This window comes from Oncorhynchus keta, chromosome 20, assembly GCF_023373465.1.
Source record: "Oncorhynchus keta strain PuntledgeMale-10-30-2019 chromosome 20, Oket_V2, whole genome shotgun sequence".
Taxonomy (NCBI): Eukaryota; Metazoa; Chordata; class Actinopteri; order Salmoniformes; family Salmonidae; genus Oncorhynchus; species Oncorhynchus keta.
The window spans coordinates 37633396-37647453 of NC_068440.1; the positions used below are offsets into that span (position 1 = coordinate 37633396).

Sequence of the window (14058 nt, forward strand, 5' to 3'; positions counted from 1 at the left end):
ATACATAATGTTTACAACCGTGTATATTAACTAAATAATTTTGTTTGTCTCTATTTAAGTAAAAAAAAATACGACATTTATATTTCACTGTGATGTTGAGTGCGGCAAAAGCACTTGCTCCAATCTGAAGGCTCCCCTTGTGGAGGTCTGAATCACGTGGCCATCCAACATGGGGTCAATGACCTTTTTGTTAACTTGGAAGATGCTGAATTTGTTGGGACTTTGTAGATTTCTAGGAATTATTTAGGCCATTTCTGATAACCCTCAGGTAAAACATTCTCCTTGATAGTTTAAAAAAAAATGTAAATGCTTGTTTAAACTGCAAAATCCTGTGAAAACACTTTCAACCTTGTATTAGCTAGCTAATGTTCTATACATCAGACTTACGTCATGAGTGGAGCTATGCTAGAGGAGGAGCAACTACCAATCATCTCCCGCTTCTTCTTCTTGTCCTTAGCAGAAGATGAAGCTGTGCGTGCAGTTACAATGCAAGAACCTCCATGAGTATTTGAATGGAGTCGAGCCCTGAGATCATGGACCCGGGTGTACAACCATGTGGCCACATGTCTAGCTTTCTACATGTGCAGGATCAGTCCATTTAACAATCCTACTAAAGTAACTTTAAAATATGACATGCAAGTTTTTTTTATTTTATTTAACTTGGCAAGTCAGTTAAGAACAAATTCTTATTTACAAAGACGGCCTACCGGGGAACAGTGAACACCTTGTTCAGGGGCAGAGCGACATATTTTTACCTTGTCAACTCGAGGATTCAATCCAGCAACCTTTCGGTTACTGGCCCAACGCTCTAACCACTAGGCTACTTACAAATGAATCTGTAATGCACATCTTACCATGCATTATTACTTCTAACACATTTGGAGCAGAACACAGACTGTCTACACATTTAACGTGATGATCTGGATGTTGGGTTATACAGGTGTTGTGCTGAAAATCTCCCCACTGCCAGAACCCCCCTTCTAATTTCCTTAATTTTGTGGCTAGAGTCAAATACTTTCTATAGAACAAACTTCAAGTCAGGATAGGTAACCGAAATGACTAATTAATGTATGTGTTATATTAAACAGAGGAGGGAGTAAAATGTTGGCAAAACATTTCAGAACAACTATAGCTGAATTATTATCCTTACACTTTAAAAACATACTAGATTAATAAGACATGGGAGAGATGACGAATCTCAAATCACAAATATATTTTGATTTGTTTAACACTTTTTTAGGTTACTACATGATTAGTAGTTCTGATGTCTTCACTATTATTCTACCATGTAAAACCTTGAATGAGTGTTCTAACTTTTGATCAGTAGTGTATACTAACACAAACTCTCTTCATTTCTTGCCATTCGTATTTTACTATGACTATTTTACCTGTGTTGTTTTTGTGTTAAAGTTACATTTGTGAATATAATTTCTCTGTTTCAAAGTGTTTTCATAATGAAAGTCTACCAAATATTCTTTCAAATTTCTATATTCCTCTCTAAATACTTCTGTTCTTCTCATTTTCATCCTCATGTATCCTACATCTCTTACCTGCCTCCAGTGAGCCTGGAGATGCTCCCTGTATCACCTCAGCTGGTTTCCAGTTCCTGCTCCTGGACACTGCCTCTCAGCTCACGCTACAGTACCTCAACACTGCACAGGTATGTCCTTTAAACATAGGTATCGTCACGCCCTGATCTGTTACACCTGTGCTTGTGCTTGTCTCCACCCCCCTCCAGGTGTCGGCCATTATCCCCTGGGTACTTATACCTATCTGTGTTTTCTGTCTGTCTGGTGCCAGTTCAAGCCTACTAGTGGGTTGTCTCAGCGCCTGGTCTCTGTCTCAGCGCCTGGTCTCTGTCTCAGCGCCTGGTCTCTGTCTCAGCGCCTGGTCTCTGTCTCAGCGCCTGGTCTCTGTCTCAGCGCCTGGTCTCTGTCTCAGCGCCTGGTCTCTGTCTCAGCGCCTGGTCTCTGTCTCAGCGCCTGGTCTCTGTCTCAGCGCCTGGTCTCTGTCTCAGCGCCTGGTCTCTGTCTCAGCGCCTGGTTGTCCCTAGTCTCGCGTTTTCTTGTCCTCCTAGGTTTTGACTGTTCTTCGCCTGACCTGGAGTCTGCCTGCCGTCCTGTACCTTTGCTCCACCTGTGGATATTCGACCCCTGCCTGCCTTGACCTGTAGTTTGCTTGCCCCTGTGGTTACAATAAACATTGTTACCTCAACACTGTCTGCACTTGGATCTTACCTTGATTTGGCTTGTCACCAAAAACACTCAACTTCTACAGGTGCACAATCGAGAGCATCCTGTCGGGCTGTATCAACGCCTGGTACGGCAACTGCTCCGCCCACAACCGTAAGGCTCTCCAGAGGGTAGTGAGGTGTGCACAATGCATCACCGGGGGCAAACTACCTGACCTGGACACCTACACCACCCGATGTCACAGGAAGGCCAAAAAGATAATCAAGGACAACAACGACCCGAGGCACTGCCGGTTCACCCCGCTATCATCCAGAAGGCGAGGTCAGTACAGGTGCATCAAAGCAGGGATCGAGAGACTGAAAAACAGCTTCTATCTCAAGGCCATCAAACTGTCAAACAGCCATCACTAACATTGAGTGGCTGCTGCCAAAATACTGGCTCAAATCTCTAGCCACTTTAATAATAAAAATTGGATGTACTAAATGTATCACTGGTCACTTTAAACAATGCCACTTTATATAATGTTTATATACCCTACATTACTCATCTCATATGTATATACTGTACTCTATACCATCTACTGCCTCTTGCCTATGCCGTTCGGCCATCGCTCATCCATTATATTTATATGTACATATTCTTATTCATTCCTTTACACTTGTGCAAAAGGTAGTTGTGAAATTGATTAGATTACTTGTTAGATATTACTGCATGGTCGGAACTAGAAGCACAAGCATTTCGCTGCATTTCGCTACACTCGCACTATCTGCTAACCATGTGTATGTGACCAATAAAATTTGATTGGATTCTTGATAGGTAATATGCCAGGGTTAACTTTAGCCGTTAATGACCGGCTTTTGTCCAATGCATTTTTTGGGGAAAAGCAGATAAATAAAATTGATGCCAGCCAATTGTCCAGTAGAAGAAGAAACAATGCCAGTGTGAAATAATGCATTTTATCCTCTTCATTGATGGAAATACATTTCACTGGTCATGCTTATCGGCCTGTAGGTTAATTTGCATAATTGAATGTAATTAAGCTGGCGCATGTGTACACTATATTCGTTATGTATCTTATCACACGCGTACAGCATACAGATACAGAGCCTTTGTGTAGAAAATCTACCAGACAGGCAAGAGCTGCCGCTACAGCATCTTGTGGTGCGTTCAAGAAAACTGGGAACTCTGGGAAAATACGAGGTCAAATCATGACGTTAGTGATTGTCAGGTCGGATAGTTGGAGCTCTAGAAAAAGTCCCGAGTTGGAATTCCGATCTGGTTGACCGTTCAAAATTATTTTTACTAGTCGGAGCTCGTTTTTTCACAGTTCCCAGTGGTTTTGAACGCAGAATCAAACGGCAACGGAAGACAGGCTCTATCAGCGCGCCCCACGTCACTTTGCAATGAGCTGGAGGCAGTATGCATTCTGAAAACATATACGTAGTTGTCTGAAATCTGAACGTTTTAATACATATTATGAGGCATGTCTTGCTTTGCTTCAAAGTAGCCTATTATATCTCCTCTCGACGTCTTTCTAACTGATATTTTCATCGCTATCACATGAAACCGCTCGCATGTTCTTTGCGGTTTTGACAACGGTGTTTTCCGCTAATTGCATTATGGAACAAGCGTAGCATACTGCTTGGTGTGCGTTGCTATGCTTATAATGTACATAAATAATAGTTTATCACCATTTTAAGCTAAACGTTTTTATCTGTTGCATTAGACACATTGCTTTTTAATGCAGCCTTAGTACTGGTTGTATGAATTTGAGATCTATCGTCTCACAACTGTCCCAGAGTCAGTTTGGAATAGGCTATTTCTTTCTTGACAAGCTGACCAATAGAATAGGTAGGCTAAACGTTTCTACTATAGTAGGTTGACATAGGCTATTGATTTTGCTGTTCGTTAGTCGTCTTGTTGGCCGAGGAAGAGTCAATTTGGACAGTTATTCTGACAAGTTCAAAGTGCACATCAGAATTCGGTAAGAAGGAGTGCACATCGTTGCATCCTCTAAATGGGTGGACGTCCTAATCAGGTTACGCACCCGAAGCTAATCCTATCGTTCATAAGAAACTCGGTTTCTCCCCACTTGGCAGGGTGTTTTAACACGGACATATCAGCGGATTTACATACATTAATGTAGTGACACCTCTAGCACTGAGATGCAGTGACCTAGACCAATGCGCCACTCGGGTGTCTCAACATACATACTGTGGTGTTATACAAAGGGGAACATCTCCTAATCATGGTCTGGATTAGTTGACTACTTGAATATTCTGCTCACAATCTAACTAACCACTAACTTTAAGTCACTGCTGTAGCACAGGGCTACTCAGTGGATGGGATGAGTGGAACAGTATAACTTTAGACCGTCCCCTCGCCCATACCCGGGCGCGAACCAGGGACCCTCTGCACACATCAACAACAGTCACCCTCGAAGCATCGTTACCCATCGCTTCACAAAAGCCGCAGCCCTTGCAGAGCAAGGGGAACTACTACTTTAAGGTCTCAGAGCAAGTGACGTCACCGATTGAGACGCTATTTAGCGCCACCGCTAACTAGCTAGCCGTTTCACATCCGTTAGACCAGTTTAGACCTAAAGAAAAAGCAGAGTTTACATTGAATAGCACACTATCTACTGTCCCTGTCCTTATCACCCCTGGTTCTGTACCCCGTCCCTCTCTCTGTCATCTCTTCAGAGGAAGTCTAGAAGGTACTAACTCACCAGGCTGCTGGCGTCTCCGCCAACTCTTCCTCCACCGCCAGGGACTGGAGATTCAGGTTTCATCGTAGTGGGAATTAACTATCACCTCTCTCTCTACAATTTTTTTTATTTTTATGAACCAACTATCACCTCTATCCATATACGAGTATGAGCAAACTACACTACATGACCAAATGTATGAGGACACTTGCTCATCGAACATCTCTTTCCAAAATGATGAGCTTTAATATGGAGTTGTTCCCCCCCCTTTTGCTGCTATAACAGCCTCCACTCTTCTGGGAAGGCTTTCCACTATATGTTGGAACATTGCTGCTATAACAGCCTCCACTCTTCTGGGAAGGCTTTCCACTAGATGTTGGAACATTGCTGCTATAACAGCCTCCACTCTTCTGGGAAGGCTTTCCACTAGATGTTGGAACATTGCTGTTATAACAGCCTCCACTCTTCTGGGAAGGCTTTCCACTAGATGTTGGAACATTGCTGCTATAACCGCCTCCACTCATCTGGGAAGGCTTTCCACTAGATGTTGGAATATTGCTGCTATAACAGCCTCCACTCATCTGGGAAGGCTTTCCACTAGATGTTGGAATATTGCTGCTATAACCGCCTCCACTCATCTGAGAAGGCTTTCCACTAGATGTTGGAACATTTCTTCAGGGACTTGCTTCCATTCAGCCACGAGCATTAGTGAGGACGGGCAATTAGGCCTGGCTCACAGTCGGCGTTCCAATTACATTACACTCAAAGGTGTTCGATGGGGTTGAGGTCAGGGCTATGTGTACATATGTAACAGTATAACTTTACACCGTCCCCTCGCCCATACCCGGGCGCGAACCAGGGACCCTCTGCACACACTGCAATACACCAGTCAAGTTCTTCCACACTGATCTCGACAAACTTTTTCCACAAAATTGTAAGCACAGAATGTAGAATTTCATTGTATGCTGTAGCGTTAAGATTTCCCTTCACTGAAACTGAGCGGTCCAGCCCGTACCATGAAAAACAGCCCCATTATTCCTCATCCACCAAACTTTACAGTTGGCATTATGCATTGGGGCAAGTAGCAGTCTCCTGGCATCCGCCAAACCCAGATTTGTCCGTCAGACTGCCAGATGGTGAAGCGTGATTCATCACTCCAGTGAACACATTTCTACTACTCCAGAGTTATATGGTGGCAAGCTTTACCGAGGCTTGGCATAGCATATGGTGATCTTAGGCTTGTGTGCGGCTGCTCGGCCATGGAAACCCATTTCATTGTGCTCCCGACAAACAGTTCTTGTGCTTCCAGAGGCAGTTTGAAATGCTATAGTGTGCGTTGCAACAAAGGACAGACCATTTTTACACGCTGCGTTCTGTGAGCTTGTGTGGCCTACCACTTCGCGGCTGAGCTGTTGTTGCTCCTAGACGTTTCCACTTCACAATAACAGCACTTACAGTTGACCGGGACGGCTCTAGCAGGGCAGAAAGTTGTTGCAAAAAATGGCATCCTATGACGGTGCAATGTTGAAAGTCACTGAGCTCTTCGGGTGTGTCCACATACTTTTGTATATACAGTACCTTCGGAAAGTATTCAGACCCCTTGACCTTTTCCACATTTGGGTAGGTTACAGCCTTGTTATAACATTTAAATTGATTCTCCCTCCCATCAACCTACACACAATGCAATTTATTAAAAACATTTCAAACTGAAATATCACGTTTCCATAAGAATTCAGACCCTTTACTCAGTACTTTGTTGAAGCATCTTTGGCAGTGATGACAGCCTCGTGTCCTCTTGGGTATGACGCTACAAGCTTGGCACACCTGTATTTGGGGAGTTTCTCTCATTCTTCTCTGCAGATCCTCTCAAGCTCTGTCAGGTTGGATGGGGAGTGTTGCTGCACAACTATTTTCAGGTCTCTCCAGAAATGTTCAAGTCTGGGCTCTGGCTGGGCCACTCAAGGACATTCAGAGACTTGTCCCAAAGCCACTCCTGCGTTGTCTTCTCTGTGTGCTTAGGGTTGTTGTCCTGTTGGAAGATGAACCTTCACTCCAGTCTGAGGTCCTGAGTGCTCTGGAATAGGTTTTCATCAAGGATCTCTCTGTACTTTGCTCCGTTCATCTTTGTCTCGAACCTGACTTGTCTCCCAGTTCCTGGCGCTGAAAAACATCCCCACAGCATGATGCTTCCACCACCATGCTTCACCGTAGAGATGGTGCCAGGTTTCCTCCAGAAGTGATGGCCAAATAGTTCAGGCCAAATAGTTCAATCTTGGTTTCATCAGACCAGAGAATCTTTTTTCTCATGGTCTGAGAGTCTTTAGGTGCCTTTTGGCAACTCCAAGCGGGCTGACATGTGCCTTTTACTGAGGAGTTGCTGCCATCTGGCCACTCTACCTAAATGGCCTGAGTGCTGCAAAGATGGTTGTCCTTCTGGAAGGTTCTCCCGTCTCCACAGAGGAACTCCAGAGCTCTGTCAGAGTGACTCTCGGGTTCTTGGTCACCTCAGTCTTCAGTTTATTTGTGTTTTCTTTTCACTGTTATACATGGTTGTTCTGTGTGGGAAAGTATTCATGTTTGTGTCTCTCTCTTCACGCTGTGTGTTTTAGTTGATTGTGATACTGAACACGAATTGGTGGTCTGTTTCTAATATTGTCCCCCCCCTTCCATCTCTCTTTCTCCACACCTCTCTCTTGTACCCCCTTCCACCTCTCTCTCTTGTCTCCCCTTCCATCTCTCTTTCTCCACCTCTCTCTCTTGTCCCCCCCCTTCCACCTCTCTTTCTCCACCTCTCTCTCTTGTCCCCCCTTCCACCTCTCTTTCTCCACCTCTCTCTCTTGTCCCCCCCCTTCCACCTCTCTTTCTCCACCTCTCTCTCTTGTCCCCCCCCTTCCACCTCTCTTTCTCCACCTCTCTCTCTTGTCCCCCTTCCATCTCTCTTTCTCCACACCCTCTCTCTTGTCCCCCTTCCACCTCTTTCTCCACACTCTCTCTCTCTTGTCCCCCCCCTTCCACCTCTCTTTCTCCACCTCTCTCTCTTGTCCCCCCCCTTCCACCTCTCTTTCTCCACCTCTCTCTCTCTCTTGTCCCCCCTTCCATCTCTCTTTCTCCACCTCTCTCTTGTCCCCCCCTTCCATCTCTTTCTCCACACTCTCTCTCTTGTCCCCCCTTCCATCTCTCTTTCTCCACACCTCTCTTGTCCCCCTTCCACCTCTCTCTCTTGTCTCCCCTTCCACCTCTCTTTCTCCACCTCTCTCTCTTGCCCCCCCCCTTCCACCTCTCTTTCTCCACCTCTCTCTCTTGTCCCCCCCCTTCCACCTCTCTCTCTCTTGTCCCCCTTCCACCTCTCTCTCTCTTGTCCCCCCTTCCACTCTCTCTCTCTTGTCCCGCCCCTTCCACCTCTCTCTCTTGTCCCCCCTTCCACCTCTCTCTCTCTTGTCCCCCCTTCCAACTCTCTCTCTCTTGTCCCCCTTCCATCTCTCTCTCTCTTGTCCCCCCTTCCATCTCTCCCTCTCTTGTCCCCCCTTCCATCTCTTTCTACACACCTCTCTCTTGTCCCCCTCCCATCTCTCTTTCTCCACCTCTCTCTCTTGTCCCCCCCTCCCATCTCTCTTTCTCCACCTCTCTCTTGTCTCCCCTTCCACCTCTATTTCTCCACCTCTCTCTTGTCCCCCCTCCCATCTCTATTTCTCCACCTCTCTCTTGTCCCCCCCTTCCATCTCTCTTTCTCCACACCTCTCTCTCTTGTCCCCCCCTCCCACCTCTTTCTCCACACCTCTCTCTCTCTCTTGTCCCCCTTCCTCCTCTCTTTCTCCACCTCTCTCTCTTGTCCCCCCCCTTCCACCTCTCTTTCTCCACCTCTCTCTCTCTCTTGTCCCCCTTCCATCTCTCTTTCTCCACCTCTCTCTTGTCCCCCCCTTCCATCTCTCTTTCTCCACACCTCTCTCTCTTGTCCCCCCCTTCCATCTCTCTTTCTCCACACCTCTCTCTTGTCCCCCCTTCCACCTCTCTCTCTTGTCTCCCCTTCCACCTCTCTTTCTCCACCTCTCTCTTGCCCCCCTTCCACCTCTCTTTCTCCACCTCTCTCTTGCCCCCCTTCCACCTCTCTCTCTCTTGTCCCCCTTCCACCTCTCTCTCTCTTGTCCCCCCCTTCCACCTCTCTCTCTCTTGTCCCGCCCCTTCCACCTCTCTCTCTCTTGTCCCCCCCCTTCCACCTCTCTCTCTCTTGTCCCCTCCCTTCCACCTCTCTCTCTCTTGTCCCCCCCCTTCCATCTCTCTCTCTCTTGTCCCCCCTTCCATCTCTCCCTCTCTTGTCCCCCCCCTTCCATCTCTTTCTACACACCTCTCTCTTGTCCCCCCTCCCATCTCTCTTTCTCCACCTCTCTCTCTTGTCCCCCCTCCCATCTCTCTTTCTCCACCTCTCTCTCTTGTCTCCCCTTCCACCTCTATTTCTCCACCTCTCTCTTGTCCCCCCTCCCATCTCTCTTTCTCCACCTCTCTCTCTTGTCTCCCCTTCCACCTCTATTTCTCCACCTCTCTCTTGTCCCCCCTCCCACCTCTCTTTCTCCACCTCTCTCTTGTCCCCCCTCCCATCTCTATTTCTCCACCTCTCTCTCTTGTCTCCCCTTCCACCTCTATTTCTCCACCTCTCTCTTGTCCCCCCTCCCACCTCTCTTTCTCCACCTCTCTTGTCCCCCCTCCCATCTCTATTTCTCCACCTCTCTCTTGTCCCCCCTCCCACCTCTCTTTCTCCACCTCTCTCTTGTCCCCCCTCCCATCTCTATTTCTCCACCTCTCTCTCTTGTCCCCCCTTCCACCATCTCTTTCTACACACACCTCTCTCTCTTGTCTCCCCCTTTCACTATCTCTTTCTACACACACCTCTCTCTCTTGTCTCCCCCTTCCACCATCTCTTTCTACACACACCTCTCTCTCTTGTCTCCCCCTTTCACCATCTCTTTCTACACACACCTCTCTCTCTTGTCTCCCCCTTCCACCATCTCTTTCTACACACACCTCTCTCTCTTGTCTCCCCCTTTCACCATCTCTTTCTACACACACCTCTCTTGTCCCCCCCTTCCACCTCTCTCTTGTCCCCCCTTTCACCATCTCTTTTTGTTTTTACTTGTCTCTTCCTCCTCTGTCCTCAGCCCTCTTTACCATTTTGATGACATTAATAGCTGACCTACCAGTCTGTGGCTACTCCCACACTAGAGGCTCATCCTTACATTACCATGCTAGACTAGTGTGTTCCAAATGGCATCCTATTACTTATATAGTGCAGTCATTTACACCAGAGCCCGATGGTCCCTGGTCAAAAGTAGTACACTACATAGGGAATAGGGTGCCATTTGGGACAAGGCTTAACTTCTACCTACTCTCTTCGTGTCTCTCAGAACCCAGTGCTGCCCCCCCCCCCCACAATCACAGACCAGATCAGACTATGGGCGCTGGAGAGAGATTGACAACAGTCCACTGAGGGTGAGGCCGTGTGTGTGTTTTAATACAAGCTTTCACAAGTAGATTTCTCTTTTTTTTTTTTTTATTGTGATGAATATTGTCCGTCCCAACTATTGGTTGGTGAGATCATATGCTCTCTCACCCAGGGGAAACCAGTGTCTCTTATCTCTGGTAATAACCATATGAGACGTGCCATTAAAATAGGAATTCAGAATCAGTTGCTGGGAGAAACAGGCCGTAAGACTTCAGTGCTTTGAAATGTAACCAGTTTGAGTAGGAGTGCTGATCTGGGATCAGGTCCCCTCTATCCATGTTAATACTAGTCATTGTGATCTAAAATAGTTTTTTTTTTTCCCTGTGTAGGAAAGTCTTGGTGGCCTTTGTGTTTTTTCGGGTCACCTAGGGTGTAAATGTAAATTATTTATTAATGAAAATAATTAAAAATGTTTTTATTTTCATTGTAAACTTAAGACTAAAACCAGATAGTTAAAGTAGAAAATATAATGGACCTATATATATTTTAATAAGATAATCTTTGAGAATTTACAATCACCAGAAAGAAAAGAGAAACCCGTACACTGCTCTTGCTCGTGCCATTGGCCACGCCCACCACCTATGTCCCACTTTGACCCATAAAAACATCCTGACTCCCTACTCTGAGGCACTTTCTAAATAAAGGCCCCAGGCCTGTATTTTCTCCTGCATTGGATCTCTAGCTACTCCCTGAGGACTTATAAAGTTGATTGATCTTCATTTTCTTCCCCCTGTAGGTTATGACTGACATGAGGTGGCTTGTCCCTGTATGATAGCACTCAGTCTATACAGGCTGTGTTATGTGTGTTGTGAGCTGTAACCCCTGCTCTCAGATGTGCTGTAAACGGGAATAGAGTGAAAGAGTATTGATGTCATCTGCCAGCTACCTGCGTCTGATTTAATTCTTTCTGTGTCTCTCGCTCCTCTCTACTGTACCTCCCGTCCTCTCTACCTCTCTAACAATCTGTCCATCTCGGGAGTGCTGTATAACCAATTAATCTCCCAGGCTGACTTTGAGGTGTTAAGAGACAGAGCTCAGGTCAGATATCTTGTTTTATTTTCTCTCGGTCTCTGTCTCTCTCTCTCTGTGTCTCTCTCTCTCTGTCTCTCGCTCATATATATGTATGTGTATATGAACGTTATTGTAATGAAACAAGGGAGGAACTTCAGGTCTGAGGAGTAATTCCAACCTATGACGTTGGCTCCAGCTCAAGAGACATTACCGCTGCTTTCTTGTGGGGAGCAGTGATTAACCGTGCATAATAAAATGTACTCTTAAATGAATTAGCCTGGCTACCGTCTTCTATCCATCCTCTGACGTTTTGAACCAATAAAACGGGTGGTAGATCAACAAATGTTAGAATTCCATTTCCATCACTAGCCTAACATGTAGCAATATTGTCTGACCTTCCTGGTCAAAAGTAGTGCACTACATAGGGAATAGGGTGCTATTTTGGGGCGCAGGCTCGTGTCTTATCACTTTTAACACAAAATTCTCTCTGTCTGTATCTGTTCTCCAGGGGCTGCCTGGTGTGGCAGAATGTGGCTCACAGAGTGATTGTGGTTTCCCCCGCCGGGACACGGCGAAGTCAAGAGGTTCTGGAAATGACAGTCACACTTGCTCCTTCTGTGTTATCATGAGAGAGGGATCAAGAGAGGAAAAGGAATAAGGATATATATATATATATATTTTACATTAAATAATATTTACATTAAATAATATTTTTCCATAATGACTTGGCTAGGAAAGACTGGTACTCAGGCTACAGTGACTGGTATTGGGAAAGACAAAATGGAGTAAGCAACTGCAACTACTTTATTTTTGTTGTTGATATTGTCCATTGTCTACTTTTGGGTTGGTGTGACAAGTGATATGAAGAAGTGTAAGACAGCCTGCAATGCCTGTAATTTTATGCATTACCAGCAAACCTTTCAGACATGAGTTGTGGGCTCCCGAGTGGCGCAGTGGTCTAAGGAACTGCATCTCAGTACTATGAGGCTTAACTACAGACACTCTGGTTCGATTCAAGGCTGTATCACAACTGGCAGTGAGTTCCATATGGAATTGGCTGGTGTAGGCCTTCATTGTAAATAAGAATTTGTTATTAACTGACTTGCCTAGTTAAATAAAGGTTCAGTAAATGTAATTGCAGAAGAGCCATGCATAACAATGTGGGATTTAACATGCAAGTCTGCTATTAAATGCATTTAATGTTTTAAAAAAAATACTGTATGATATGATTAAATCAAACATATCAATGAAGCCATTTCAAAAAATGTTCACGCTGATACATTCGATACCAAGTGCTATCAGCACAGGGCAGGGGGATTGATACAAAGCTTGTTTGACAGCCATATATATACATGTTTAATACCTTCAAACTTATGTTTTTTTTTTGCAGATTTTTATCGTAAAAGTCATATTATGACAGGAAGTCAGAAGGACCGGTTTGTCTAAAGTAATTGTACTAGTTCAAGCTACGGGACAGATCATGTAATGACGTAATCTGGTGTAAGTGGAGCTACATTTTGAGTTGGTCACCTACCTGCAAATTCAGCGCAATACCAGCTAATAGCTAGCTGACCTTAGCTAGTTATCCAGCCAATTAAAGCAATGCCTTGGTGACAGCCTTTAGCTAGCTAACAACAGAGACCTAGCTGCTAGTTTAGCTAGGAATAGTTGCTCATTGCAAACGTGAATTTCCGACATGTGGTGCACGTAGCACGTATTTTTGTACATTTATACGACTTGCATAAATGGATGCTTCACCTCTGGGCGAGCAAACCTCCGAAACACAGTCGGCCACGAATGGAACCAGGGAGCTCGCGTGAAAGTCCATTCGGTTCCGGGGGTCCCGATCCGTCGGACATACGGGAGGAGACCCCCGGCGAAGAGGCTGAGGATGGGGACAACAGCATCCTGAGAGAAGGAGGAGGGAACGAAAACACTCTGGACAACATGAAAACAGAATGTGAGGATGATGATGACACAGGACAAAATGTTGATGCTGCTAATGAAGAAGGCAAATATGAAGAGGAATTGGACCCTAGAATTCAGGCAAGTTTAGAATTTTATTAAACTGTAGTACAGCAGCCGGTACAGTATCTGACTTCTTTCATGTTTGTCATTGCAAACCAATGCTCCATACTGCTTATATTCCGCTGTCAATATAGCGACATTAGCTGTAAATAACCATAGACGAAACTAAATGTCAGTATGGCAGACTCTTGTATCATTTATCTTAAATGCAATTTAAATCCCACATCTGCATTGCAAATGGCTTCCACAATTTCACTGGGATTTATTTCATACTTATTGTAATGAAGTTTATGGCCAGGCCAAACCCAATATTAAACATTCTCTCTTATTGTGATGAAAGCCAGTCCCAATACTAAATCTTTTAATCTTCTTTTTTTTTTGCTCTCTTTCTCTCTCTCTGCTCTCTCCCAGGAGGAGCTAGAGCACCTCAATCAGGCCAGTGATGAAATCAACAAGCTGGAACTGAAACTGGATGTGAGTGAGCTTTTTGTCAGCTAGCCTCATAACCCAGAATCAAATCTAACATGTCTGGGGAGTCTAGGTCTATTTGTCCCAGAACAGACCATCAGCCACACAACCCAACACGGTACGGTGTCTGTATGACTGATAGTCAGTTTCTAAAACAT

The 14058-nt window shown here is 45.3% G+C and overlaps 1 protein-coding gene across 3 annotated transcripts in view; it reads left to right on the top strand.

Moving 5' to 3' along the window:
- Window positions 1-68: 68 nt before the first annotated feature.
- Window positions 69-14058, top strand: part of sh3bp5lb (SH3-binding domain protein 5-like, b) — a 37019-nt gene continuing 23029 nt past the window's right edge. Inside the window, exons 1-5 of one of the 3 annotated variants that reach the window (XM_052472802.1) lie at window positions 69-1660; window positions 2078-2513; window positions 10296-11431; window positions 11913-13450; window positions 13844-13906. In XM_052472802.1, the coding sequence (XP_052328762.1) occupies window positions 13154-13450; window positions 13844-13906 (360 nt within the window). In that variant the 5' untranslated portion in view covers window positions 69-1660; window positions 2078-2513; window positions 10296-11431; window positions 11913-13153. Of the gene's footprint in view, window positions 1661-2077; window positions 2514-10295; window positions 11432-11560; window positions 13451-13843; window positions 13907-14058 lie in introns of those variants that run through there. The other 2 variants (XM_052472803.1, XM_052472804.1) reach the window with 2 other exon arrangements.